General features: G+C 42.8%; 1 protein-coding gene across 1 annotated transcript in view; it reads left to right on the forward strand.

The window, feature by feature from the left end:
* The first annotated feature begins 7,771 nt into the window (after positions 1–7,771).
* The window catches only part of Ssl1 (general transcription factor IIH subunit 2 Ssl1), a 31,096-nt gene continuing 24,946 nt past the window's right edge, over positions 7,772–13,921 (forward strand). The window contains exons 1-4 of the mRNA XM_050169597.2: positions 7,772–7,869; positions 9,175–9,286; positions 10,713–10,799; positions 13,301–13,406. Coding sequence (XP_050025554.2) covers positions 7,811–7,869; positions 9,175–9,286; positions 10,713–10,799; positions 13,301–13,406 — 364 coding nt within the window. The 5' untranslated portion in view covers positions 7,772–7,810. The remainder of the gene's footprint in view (positions 7,870–9,174; positions 9,287–10,712; positions 10,800–13,300; positions 13,407–13,921) is intronic.

Consider the following 13,921-nt stretch of genomic DNA (forward strand, 5'->3'; position numbering starts at 1 on the left):
GTAGAAATTGAATTGGGAACTCCCGTGCATTATGACGAGAAGTGTTTAAATAAAACAACAATTACAACACCTGAAACTTGTATAAGATCCTATTTGAATGTAATGTAAAAAATGATCAATAAAGAACGTACGGCGGCGAATAGATCGTTAGTAACGAAAGAAAACCTCAAAGATAAAACATTTCAATGACCCCCTCACCCCCCCCCCCAAAAAAAAAATATCCACGCAAAAAATGCAGGAAAGGAAAATAATAATTATAGACACGACGAATCAAGGGTACCACGCGATAACAGGGGAATAAGTGAGTGTTTTATTTAAAAAGGGAGAAAAAAATTATATCCAAAATTATAGGCCTGTATCCATATTGCCTATCTTTTTCTAAGGGCTTGGAAAAAATCTTGCATCGCCAATTTAATAATTTTTTCGAGAAGAACAATATAACATCACCTGCCCAATTCAGCTACAGAAAGCTTAAATCCACCGAATATGCACTGTTGGAACAAAAGGAATTCATCTTATGCCAGTTTGAAGAAAGAAGACTTGTGCTTGGCGTCTATGCGGATGTTAGCAAAGCATTTGATAATATTCACTATTTAACATTGATTGAAAAACTTGATAGCTATGGCATTCGAGGTCATTGTTTAGCACTAATTAAATCTTACCTAGCAAGCATGCAGACGGCAATTTGTTCAGATAGCATTGCTCAAGTATGAAGCCTATTTCAAAAGGAGTTCCGCAGGGAAGTGTTTTGGGGCCCCTTCTATTCAACGCCTATATCGATGATGTAACGAATATTTACCTTAGCGCGAAATATGTCCTGTATGCTGATAACGCCAGTATATTTGCTTCAGAAACAAACTGTACAGATATAGAGTATGAAACGAATCTCATGCTCTCTAAGCTGAGGGAACTGGTCAATAATGAACCAATTAGAAATAAATACAAAAAAACCAAGGCTGTGCTCTTTAGGTCTAAAAATAAGCCAGTGAATTCAAATATTAACATTATGTACGGGGAAAAAAACGATTGAAATGGTTACTAGTAACTCGGCGTAACGTTTTCGAGTAATATGCTTTGGCACGAACATATTGACGCAGTCACAATCCAGTTATCTAGAGTCATTGGTATGACGTGGAAATCGAAATCACTGTTGCCGTTTAAAGTTAAACTTTTCATTTATAACTCGCTTTTTTATTCGTACCTCTATTATTGCTTATTGGTGTAGGGTACAACTACTCTTGTTAAGTTGCATAAATTACTTGGCTTGCAAAAGAAGTTTGTTCGGCTGCTCTTTAATGTCTCCTACAACTCCCATACTATAAACTTATTTCAGGAAGCCAACTTAATTTGTGTTAAAGCTATACCAGTACAAATTAACAACTGCATTTAGGCGGGAAGTAAAACTGAACTGCTCCTTTCTACGAGAACTTTGTAACCTTGAACTCAATGACAAATTTTGTGTTACCCGTCATAAAGAGATATGGCGGGTGGTCACACCCAGAACAAGTTATTTAAGGGAAAAGCTGTCATACACAATGCCAATGCTTCTAAATAAATATAATAATCTAGGCGTTGATGTCATGCAAATAACGGCCCAACAACTGAGAGACTTGTATGTGCAGGATTTTTAAATTACTAGTTAAGTGTACATCCGCTCGGCTAGTATGTATATAAAATGTGTATGTATGCTTCTGTATATGTGTGTGTGTGTGTGTGTGTGTCTGTGTGCGTATATATATATATATATATATATATATATATATATATATATATATATATATATATATATATATATATATATATATATAATGTTTCGCGGCGTCTTCTTATTTTATTTGTATTCACCAGGAGAACCACACAAGCTACCCTACGTATACTTTATCTAGTCACCAGTGGCTGTGTATGGGTATGGGTGTGCATGTGTATATGAGGGTATGTGGGTTCATGAGAATGTATGTATGTATAATGCATATGTGTTTGCATGTATGTTGTTGCCGAACATTCTGTAGGGGGGAGGGGGCTGGAGGTCTCGCCAAGCTGCCTCTACTGGAGCAGCTTATACTTGCAGCCTCCTCCATCAAACAGATGGAAATAAAGTTATTCTATTCAATTCTAATACAATGGTATATAAGGCTAAAGATTAGTTGTAGGTAGTCGCAGTTTCTTGTGATAGTTTTAGTTCCTTTAGGCTGTCAAAATTATTTTTAACTTTTTTAACTCCACGAAAATTATGTAATTATATACCACCGCGTACCCGGCCTTGGGTAGGTGTAAATCTCTCCAGATATTTATTTATTTGGTTAATTAGTTAGCAAGTCAGTCAGTCAGTCGGTCGGTCGGTCGGTCGGTCGGTTAGTTAGTTAGTTAGTTAGTTAGTTAGTTCACTTCCTAATTTTGTTTTAAGTCAATTTGAAGAGCGGCAACATAAACACTTAGTAGCACCAAAACGGCGTGACATAGAGGCAGCACCACGAGGCACCAAGGAAATGGTTTATGGCTCGAAAATCACCAGCATACGTGCTGCTGGTGCATAGCTACTGCATGCATAACTGATTCTGCATATGCGTGGCTAATACGGAAAACACGCATGGCTAATACGGAAAACAAAAAGTTCAGGATTATAAGAACGCTTTCGGATAACAACGAAGAACACTTCAGAATAAAAAGAACGAAAGAAAATTCAGAGCCCTTCCACTATGTGAAGATGGAAGTACAGCGAAGCTGTTTAGCGTACGACACAAGAGGTGACCCAGAATACTGAACAAAGGTACGAACATATTTATTTTCATAATCTGTGGTCGTCGTGGATATATAGGTACGCACACATGTTCGCGTATCTCCTCTGTTATTAAATGTGCCGGCCAGATAAGACAACGAGCGGCTCATACCCCCTTAAGCAATGGCTCATACCCCCGTAAAGGCGGTCTCCCCATTACGACGACAGAAATGAAATTCTATGCTGGAATGATCAGCGACAATGGAGCCAGCTGTCCAAGACGACGACGCTCGAGCCATTGTTGATGATGATAGTTTTTTTTTTTTTTTTGCACAACGGAGCTAGCTGTGGAAGAAAACGACGAACGCGCGATCAGGGGCACTGTCGCTTTTTCGCGGTTGGCGTTGAGAATTTTTTTTTAACAGTACTTTTTGAAAAAGTTGTACAAAACAATTTTCTCAAAAAGCATCCGTTCTTAACCCTTGTGCCTAGGACCTCTTTGGGTCCCACGTGTGACAAGGGTAGTTCAAGGGCGCGTTACAGGTGCCCGAGCCCACAGGGATATATGTGCCGTTGTGTTTGGACCCTTTCTACACTATCACCAGGATCGGCCCACGTGTTGATTTCTTTTTATCAACAGCTCGGAAGCTTTTTTTCTTTTCTCCAGATCCTAGCCATAGACAGCTTCGCTGTAATGAAATCAAGAGTTCGACGAAAACTCGTCTGGTCGGGATTGCTCATAGTCAAGGGCAAAACGGACGCCCACCAAAAACATTAAAAGAAAAGAAACCAAGACGTCTCGCTCCCACACGGGGGTCTTGTTTACAGCTTCGCTGTAAAAAAAAAAAAAAAAAAAAAAAAAAAAAAAAAAAGTGATAGGAAAGGGAACATCTACACCGCGGGAACGGCAAAAGGCGTTTCAGCGCATTGGAAAATGCAGAATCACTTGGAAGTTACAGCAGCAGAGTCTGGCCGTACCATACCGACCTGCGAGCTTAACTTCGGCAGCGACGTGTAATCAGGCGCGCAGAAACTCCGGAGAGCTGAGCACCACCGATGCGTGATGGGCGACAGTTGGGCGGGCTATGTGGGGAGGGCGGGCCGTCCCGCGTAGTGCGTAAACACCGCGGCCGAACGCGCGTACACTCTTCTTGTTAGCACAACTTGCAATTTCGAGCATTCGCGGGCAGCTGTCCACGCAGTGGACGCCACAGAACGAGGCTGAAAGCACGCCCACCAGTGTGCGCACACGCATAGTGCTTGGACATTCCGTCCGAAATTTCGAGCACATCCGCGCACGCTTGCGTACGTTCGTATTCACGTACGCATCAATGCATAAACGTGTTCGCGCATGTGTGAACGCTCGTTCACTTTTTTTTCAGGAAAAAAACAACTAATTAGTATTCGAGCGCTCGTATAGCAGAATACATTTGAAATGAGGGCCTGTCAAAGTAAATTTTTCCGTATAGTAAATACATCTGCCTCCTGCAGGCCACACTGGTGATTGTGTCTGCAGTTAAAAGAGCACGGAACTGGTTCTCTGTGTGTTATGGCCGCCCTTCCTATAGCTCAACCAGGCTTTATTAAAGTTCAGTGGACAAACACTACATTCGTCCGGAGGACGTCCTTTAGTTAACAGAAACTGTCTCATGGACAGTCTATAAGAAAGTTATATTAAAGTGTTCCAGAGGACATGCCACGCACTTTGCCTATTGTCCATGCACAAACACTTCGTCCGACTGCCTCTCCCCACCGGCATACAGACAAACCTTAGTGCAGACTGGTTTTTGACCAGGCAGCTCTATCAGTCAGATTAAGTCTTAACTTTAACGTGTTCAACTTTAACGCGTTAAGTGTTATCATTCCGCGACTTCTTACTACTGTGCGATGAATGTGTTACATATACGTGTTTCAATGTTCATTAAAAAGAAATTGTGTACCTATTTGGCTGTCGTCATGCTGAAACATACCACAGTTTATATTCTTAATCGTTTAACTATTTCTGTTCCCATGCATTCTGAGGATGTAGCAGTATCGTAAATGAATGACGTTATTGGCGGTGCGCAAGTCTCAGTTAACTCTCCTCATAACGCGGAAGGTATATGAATCGGTATGATATTGTTCATTTTGTTATTCGAGTTCGTCAGAATTTAGAAAACACGTTTTTTTTTGTTTTTTTTTTCTCGTGTGGACGTGAAAGACCCAGACTCGGAGTCGTTGCATCTATGCTATGTCTTCGGTGGCAGCCAGTCTCCTTTCGAATTTATATACGCCCCAGCTGTCAGCGTCACATATAACCTAATCACTGGTTGCTGCATTCACGCATCTTCAGTTAACCATGGCACACAGGCTCTTGAGAAACCTGTGTGTACAGGTCAATGCCGAAGCGTTAACGCTTGATCCCAGCTATGATTCCCCGGAAATATAGTCATCGACGATTTATTTACATATAAGCAGAAAACTTCGTGTGTGCATGCATGCAAAAAAGTCAGCGGGAGATGATCGAGATGAAATTTCTTGCCAGGCGTATCTCACTCAAATTAGACCTCCGAAGCATGTTTTGTTTCTGGTCGAGTAGCGCACGTTGACGCGTGAATCTGGCGCACCCGCGAGCGAACTATTAGAGAGTTTTACATTAGGGGACGCAAGCGGCTTTCGTTCGCAAGAACTAGGGGCGATGGTACTGCGCATGCGCAGACCATGACGTAGCGGTCTGCGCATGCGCAGTACCGTCCCCTCTAGTTCTTGCGTACGCAAGCCGCTTGCGTCCCCTAATGTAAAACTCTCTGTTGGCAATCGGAGGTCCGGTGGCCTTTTTATAGACTCCCGTCAAGGACTCCGCGTCCATAGCATATAGCACAGCACGCGACACGGACCACCGTGTACCTATATTTAGCGTCTCCCGAGTTCTGTGACGCGAGACCGCGGCAGCGGAAGTCGTAGAATACTTAATAAGCCTCGTTCCCCTTCGATGCTCCAGGACTATGCCCTAACATAAAGCACGCACTTACAGCACGCAGAAAGGAACACGTCATCACGCTCCGCTGGATACCCGTTCGTCGCGACTTTGTTGCAACAACAAGCTTGACCCTCGACGTCGAGTACAGTGGGACGTTCAAAATGATGTGTCGTTCCCTCATGCACGGCTTCTTAAAACCAAACACGCATTTCTCTAAGTGGACATAGAAATTGCAATTAAGCACATTTGAAGCATTTTGCGGTGCACTTAACTGTTCTTTACAGCCTGCTGTCGCATGAACTCGCGGGCGAATCACTGTTTTCTTGCGGACGTGGAAAGGTGTGTCACTAGCCTGGCGTGGCGTGAACACTGACGTCGAACAGCGCTCGGAACTTCACTGCGAGCAAAGAGCGCGGTCTCACTACATGTTTCAGCGCAGCACGACTGGTGCGTGCCATTCTATAACCTGCTGGGCGTAGAACAAAGTATACGAGTACATCACACGTGTATGTATAGCACACTGTGCGCTACTATAGCTATCATCATCGTCATCCGAACTTTTTTTCGCTCCTTCCCCCTTCTCCCTATACCTAGAGTAGCAGGCCAGGGACAAAGTTCCTCCGGCCGAACTCTGCTTGTACAAAAAAAAAAAAAAAAAAAGTGCATCAAGGAGCAGAGACGGCGAGCGCCAACCGAGCGTGGTGAACAAACAAAGTACAGATGTTAAGAGGAACACTATATGACTAAAGAGAGCTAAATTTTCAGTCGTAAATTGCGCTTCTGCACTAGTAAAGTGGCCGTCCTTACCGTCCGAGCAGGCTGGATAAGCCAGAGAAATCGTAAAAACGAAAGACTGGTGTGGTGATCGATACCGCTTTGAAGTTCCCACATGCCCCACTGATGCTCGACGCGTGACGTCGTGGATAGGAGTTTTGACTGATTCTACTCGGGTATGTAGTTAACTGCTTATCGGTGAATGACTGCATCGCATTCTAAATGAACTATGAAATCTAGGGTATGACGAAAACTCGTCTGGCGAGGAAATAACATGGCTAATTAAACGTACACTCTAAATGAACTATGAAGGCTAACTTGGTAAGTTGCGATAACCTTTCGTGCGCCCAAATGGTCTACGAGAAAATGCTTTGAAATCTGTCACGTCATGTTTGTCGTACACCGTCGCTAAGATTTGGCGCGAAGCTCAGAAAATGGAAGTTTGGCGCTCATTCCTCTTTTAGTAGTAATACACCTCCTACCGTTGCATGAATGAAAATACAGTTATATGGGAGTCGGTCGGAGTCCTGCTGAAGAGACGTGCATGCAAGTGGCGTAGACATTATCTTTTTTCGGAGGGGGGGTGGGAGGGGGCGGCTGGGTAGGACGCATGCTAACACATAAATATTGCAGGGGAAGGGGGAGCAAGTTCCCGGGTAAAGCACTTTAGTTCACGGTGTTTCCCCTCACCATCCCCCTCACCCGGCCACGCCATTGGCATACACTGGGGTAGGGTGGCTAGAATGTCATTCTAGCCACCATAAGTGGGACAAATGCTAGCGGCGCCTAGTGCCAGGGGTGCTGTTCCATAGGTTTCATCACGGTGACACTTCAGAGATCGAAAACGTGCTTCCCATATGTTAGTAGAGTAAGGGTCCGTGCTGTAAATGATCAACAACATATGCGCCTTGCGGGAGACACGACTCCGCACGAAGGTTGTCGTGCGGCTTCTCCAGCAAATCCAACGCAACACTTTCGTACAGTTTCTCTAGCGAAACATGATAGACAAGTTTTTGTTGCAGTAGTTTCACTGTTCCCACATTGATTTGAACGCTTCCCGCAATTTGGCTATGATCTCGCGCAATTTTTATACCGGCATTCTTGTTTGCTAATGTCGCCCTGCTGCATCCTTGTGGTGCCACATACTGTCGTCTAGTTGGTTGGTATGCCTCTATATTTGTGTTTAACCTTACAAAAATGCCAGGTTTTCAATGGTACCTCCGTAAGCTCGAGCTAAACTAAAATAACTGTAGAGATAACCAACAGCCAATTCAAATGTGCCGCTTCGTGACTTGACTGACATGTGGCGTCCTCTAGTGCTTATTGATAGAGGCCAGGCAGCGCTCACGTTTGGCGTCAAGATGGCGGACGAAGAGGAAGGCAAAGGATATCGGTGGGAGACCGAATATGAGAGAACTTGGTGAGTAAATTTTTCTGCCTTCTTATGTTTCATGTGGGAGAAGCGTTTTTGTCGCTGCGCACACATCAGACTCTAATACGAGTGTCTTGTCTTGGGATAATACTGCGAAAAAACTAAAAGCCGGTTCACGTGAGTGCCGGTGCGCATGTTTCATTGCGACTTCCTACATCTCTGCAAATTATTTTCTACATCTCACTTAGACGCACGCTCATGACGTTCTTTTTTTCAGTAAGAGAACGTGTAAGACATATTTCTCGCTAGACAATAATAGTGAAGTTAACACTAGCGTTGTTTTTCTTTAGAAAGTTGCCGGCAAGTGTCTCGCGCGCGCGGTCGCGTGCAGTTTAACATACGCTTTGTGAACCGAAAGCCGGTTCATTTAAATTTCTTCTCGGACCGGCGAAATAGTGAGCGTTGAATATTCTGCCCTTACCTTTACTTAGTATGATGCGTTGATGTATTCTCTGCTGCCATTTGCAAATATATTAGCACCATCGCTCTGTTTATTAATATTTCCTGGCTGCCTGTTCACTTCAAACATCTAAAAGAATACACGACTTTCACGATTTGGCCGCACTGTGCTCTCTATTCCCTTAAAGAGAAGGAAAGAAAAAAGTTTCATTTGTTGGTCACTATTCTGATGGTTTCATATCATTTCTCATGCGCGCATCTTCCGTGGTTATGTTTATGTGAAACCGAACTTTAACAGACAAAAACAAACCTCAATGCAGATTCTTCTAATTCCTTGCCGGTAGTTATAGGGCACATCGCGAAGAAGAGAAGAAAAAACAAGCCCCTGTGAAGTTGCCCTTTTTAACTTTGTTTATGTGTGTAACATGTTTATGTTTAACATCTTTTAGCAAGACAAAGTAATTTTTCTTGTGTTTAGTCCTCTGCCCTATGTAACCTTTACAAGAGTTCACTGGCTGTGTTGCAACTGAGCGCTCATTCTGCTGTATCCATATGTGTTTCTCTTGGTTATGAATAAATTTCATGACGGAACATACGTGTATGCAAAGTTTTATTGTTGCCTGCTGCAAACATAAGCGTTAGTAACTTGAAGTACTTACTGGGCTCATTTGCAACGTGCATACCGTAATTTAATTTTGTATGCCACATTAGCAGACTAACCTGCTTACGTGACAATCGAACTGAGTATAATTAAACATCAGGAGTGTCTTTCATTGCACTTCTGACAGAGTATTTTTGTGATGTGTCGTGTTATTAGCTTTGCCGTTTGCGTTTCTTTCATTTGACAAGTCTGAAGCCTGTGTTAACATCGAGAATGCTGTCTATGCACTGCAGGGAAGCCATTCAGGAGGATGAGTCTGGCCTCCTGCAGCCCAGCGTGCTGGACTTTGTCCACAGGGCCAAGCGCAAACAGATGCTGGCCAAGAAAAATGTTCGACTCGGGATGGTCAGTCTTGTGCCTAAGCGCCTGCCAAGTGCCTAGTATCGTATATGCTTCTGGCTTCTAGGTGTTGGTCGGCCTGCATGTGATGCTACCAACTTGTGTACACATTATGTGCATAATAGTGCATAAAATTTAAGGCCAACCAGCTGGCCCTTGCTTTTTCCTGTGATTGGGTGATACACTATTATTAGGAATGAATTCAATGAGAGGTGTTCATGCTCTTTAGGCTAGCTCACGTCTTTTACTACGTTCTGGCAGTCGACATATTGCATTTGTCCAGTACATGCTTCTGAGATGGTGGTAGAATGGTCAACTCATGTTCATATTATGTGACTCCTTTTGCCAAAAAGAGGCTGAGCAGCTGTAGCCGGCAATGGGCTAGCTGGTCCATACATATTTTGGCATGGGTGTGTCCGGTTATTAGGAATGAACTGCATGAAAAGTGTTACTACCTGCAAGGCTAGTTCACATTATTCATTACATGCAATATTGCAGCTGATATAGCTATAAATCAAAGTTGTGGTTCCTGTTATTGACAAGCTTTCAATTTTCGATGTGTTGTTCAGTTTGTGCACTCGTGCCCAGAGCCAGCAATTGATCAGAGTTTTGTAAACATCCAGGCGATGTTCTGGTTGAAATGAACCAAGCACCAACCGTGTATAATTTTGTCATCTGAACTTTGCCCTGCAGTTGCCACTTGCTATCGCAATTATAGGGTCAGAGGAATGCTTGCTGAAAGCGTTTCCTAGCATATGTTGTTGCACTTTGCATGCACTGCCTGTGTCAAATGTTTACAGGACATGACACCTGAGAAAGAGCTGTATATGCAACCTGTGCACTCGCCCTGCTATTTGGATTTGGAGTGTGTACTAGTATATCTTCCAAGGAATCCACACTTAGGCAAGATCTTTTTAGATCCTTTGTTCACCACCGTGGACAACTGCTTTCATCGTTTTCATAGTTAAACCAGGAATGATGAGCTAGAATAATCCGGTGTAACATATGCTAGATGCAAGTGACACAATATGTCAAGAGTGTAATAATTTTGTAGCCGCTGGTTTTCGAGAACATTGAAACTTTGTGTGTGAGGTGTACTAGTGGCATCACCACCGATAACTAAGAATGCACGTGTTGTGCATTTCAAATGCCACCAGATGATGCGGCAATTCAGGATGAAAAGTGAAAGCGTGGAACCTGACGTTTAACCTGTGTCTATGGTTTTAGGAAAGCACAAGATGCTTTTATTTGAATGAACTGGAGAAATTGACTCTCTATTCACATATATAGAGGTGCTGATGCGAGCATGCTGTTCAGAAATTAAACTTTTTCGTGGAATGCTAGCCCCGTAAACATTTGCCATTGTCTGTACCTCGGAGTGCACAGTGCCGGCAGGCAATAATTATGTGTGTCTTTTCTTTCTCATTTGCAGATGAGACACTTGTACGTTGTTGTAGACTTCTCTGAATCCATGTCTGAACCGGATCTAAAGCCTACACGCCTCATCAGCACACTGAAGGTAGTGCTTTCTTATCAGAGTCCCTAAATAACATTTCTCACAAAAGCTGAATGCTGAAAATGTTTCCACTGCCTCTGGTGATTCTTATCAACTGCCAGTGACGTTTATTGTGATTCCTTTAATGGTTCTTCTCGAGTTATGTCTGAGAAGTGATTCATACCTGCTTCCACCTGCTGTGTTTTTCTTAAGGCAGTTCAGTATTGTAACATTACAATGGAATTGTAAAAACATTTTAGCGACACTGCACTGTTCTCAGTTTTCGAAATTTATATGTCTCACATCTAAAAATAAGTTCAGGGGCTTTATGTACCAAAACGACAATCTCAAAATGACAATCTGATGATGAGACACGCTGTAAAGGAGCGGCTTCAGATTAATCTTTACCACCTGGGGTTCTTTAATATGCCCCTAAATCTAAGTGCACAAGCATTATTGCATTCTGGCCCCATCAAAATACGGCCACTGCAGCTGGGATGGACCTTGCGGCCTCGGGCTCAGCACTGCAGTGTCATAACAACTGGGCATATTCTTCACATCTCATTGATATTGATAACAGATGGGATTTGTCGTACCCTAAATAGCCACTTCGGTGTACACGGAGTGGTGGTGCATGTCACTGCTTAGCAAAAGCTATACAAAGATCTTACCATGTACACTTTCATACTGCCTTGCTTTTAACGGTTGGCCACTTCTGCTTGACTGCTCAATTTTGCCCGGTTGTGTTAACCTGCGGTGTAACACATGCCATAGTTGCGGTTTCCAAATGAATTTTGGCTGCTTGGTTATTCCAGGTTGCCAGAAATTATTTTGAAGATGTTCGTTTTGGCGCCTGTCATATTCTACCAGATTAATAGGGATCAAGCAACATGTCACCACTGTTTAAACATTCCCAAATAGCTGCACGTGCAAGAGCATCTTTAGTGCCTTGTAAGTTATTTCTGGTCCACTTCACTTCTAATCACCCTTTCTTTTTATACTTTTTCAAAGTCAACTCCATATCTGCTTTAAAGCAGCCCTAAACCACACCTCAGGATTGGTCAGAAAACACACTTCGCGGATAGTCCATGCAACTATGAACATCTCAGCCAAATTTTACAGCTGTGCACGGGGCATAGAGTTCACAAGCGGAGTGCTATGTTTTGCTCTCTCCAAATTCCCTCTTTTCAAACAGAGGCCGGCTGCTCACCTTTTTTGAGGCTACTGGCAGCTGTCATGCGTCATTATGGAACATATTCCTATAAGAGCTGCCATTTGCTGATAGTCAACATAAAGCAAGCCAGATGTTTGGATCAGTGTGCTTCTTCCTTGTCTTACTCCATACAGATTAATTGATGCAATTAACTAAACAGGCTCAGGTAATCAAAAATCGTTGTTTTGGATTTTGAATAAGAATTGCACACTTACGGGAAAAACTGCTGCCGTCTGCTGATGCTGGGCTGCCCCCACCTATGTAGGATAGAAACGTGATGCCATAGGAGGGGCCCCGCCCCGCTACTTTTGGAACGGAGGATGTTGATGGGGAATGGGAAAGGTAAACACTTTGCTCATGATATGTCTGCTCATACTGGGCATTTTTAAAAGATAGTCTTGGTAATATATTCCGAGGAAGCACTTCACTCATTTCAAAGCATTCTTGAGGCTTCAAAGAAAGGGCCCCTTTAATACACTGGACAGGCAGTTGCGTTTATCCTGCTGGCTTTTGTTAAGGCGTTTATGTATGCAATATTTAGCTTGCTAATGTACTTTCATTATTCTGTTTATTCCCTACTCCACTGAAGTGGAGCTTCTGTCCACTCCTGCTACCAAAATGTGGTACACACGAAAGAGCTCCCAAACAGCAGAAAAAAAGTGGGTTTCTAAATACGTTCAATGACGCATTAACTGGGGTTATGGTGTGACATAATTTGGTTTAGTGCACTGGTATTTTGGGCAAAAGACAACAAAATCAACAAGGGCGTTTGCACTTGTTTGTCCTTATCCTTTTCATTGTACTTTGGGTGAAATACTAGCGCACTAAACCAATCGTTGCGTACTACATACTGACACGTATACATTGTTTATCTTTTTCGGTGACCGTTTTTCACCATCTAACCACTGTTACAAGTTTGCCGCTTGGTGCAAGATGCGCCTTCTTGTATAGGAACTTCCTTGAATGTTGTTGCCAATTATATATGAAAGAATCTTGTTTAATCAGATCATGTGTTTGAAGCGAATAGTGGTTAACATTCTGACACATACACTGCACCAGTGATTGCGCTGGAATATACAGGAAGCCATGTACAAATAGTTGATGCACTTGAACCGAAGACCAGGTTTCAATGGCTGAGTGCTGGGCTCTTTGATTCTGCTTTAAGTGTTTAACTGGACACAAGATTGCCCAATAAGGAGTTTGGTTTGTGACTCACCATCTTGGCTCTGCCTTGTTCTTCACCATCACCACAATGTGTCAATAAGTTGCAATTTCAAAAAAAAAAAAAAATGCATTGCCGCTTTCTTTGCAGATGCTGGAGCTGTTTGTGGAGGAGTTCTTTGACCAGAATCCCATTAGTAATGTTGGTGTCATTTCAACATGTAACAAGAGGGCACAGAAGCTTTGTGAATTGGCAGGTTAGTCTGTTTTTTTCTTTTTTTTTCAATATATGGCTGGGCCTTCGTCAGAACCTATTGCTGCTGTTGTACCTTGTTTTTTTTTTTGTATGATCCATAAATAACGGTAATTGAAGCTTTGTTTTAAATTTTTTTTGTTAATGGAGAGTTTATTATGACTTTAAATTGTTTCAGAGTTAGGTACTTGCTTTTGGAATGGTATGTATGAGTGTAATAAATGCTTTATTTCTTTCTCTTGTAAGATGCTGTTATTGAAAAAAAAAATTCCTTAATGCTGTAGCAGGTAAACATTGCTGTTAAATGTTTTGTGGGAGCAGTTGTACTGATATATGTATTGGGCATGGTGCATGCATAACATTTTATTATGCATGCAAGTGCCTGTTGAGGGCTAATTAACCCTTTCAGGCACTATGTACACGGGGGAGGAGGAGGAGTCGATTTGAATGAAGAGAAAGGAGGAGTGGTTGGTCTGGAGAGCGTGTCTAGCCTGCTACTCCTAACTGGGGAAAGGGGAA

The sequence above is a fragment of the Dermacentor andersoni genome, chromosome 3 (assembly GCF_023375885.2).
Source record: "Dermacentor andersoni chromosome 3, qqDerAnde1_hic_scaffold, whole genome shotgun sequence".
Taxonomy (NCBI): Eukaryota; Metazoa; Arthropoda; class Arachnida; order Ixodida; family Ixodidae; genus Dermacentor; species Dermacentor andersoni.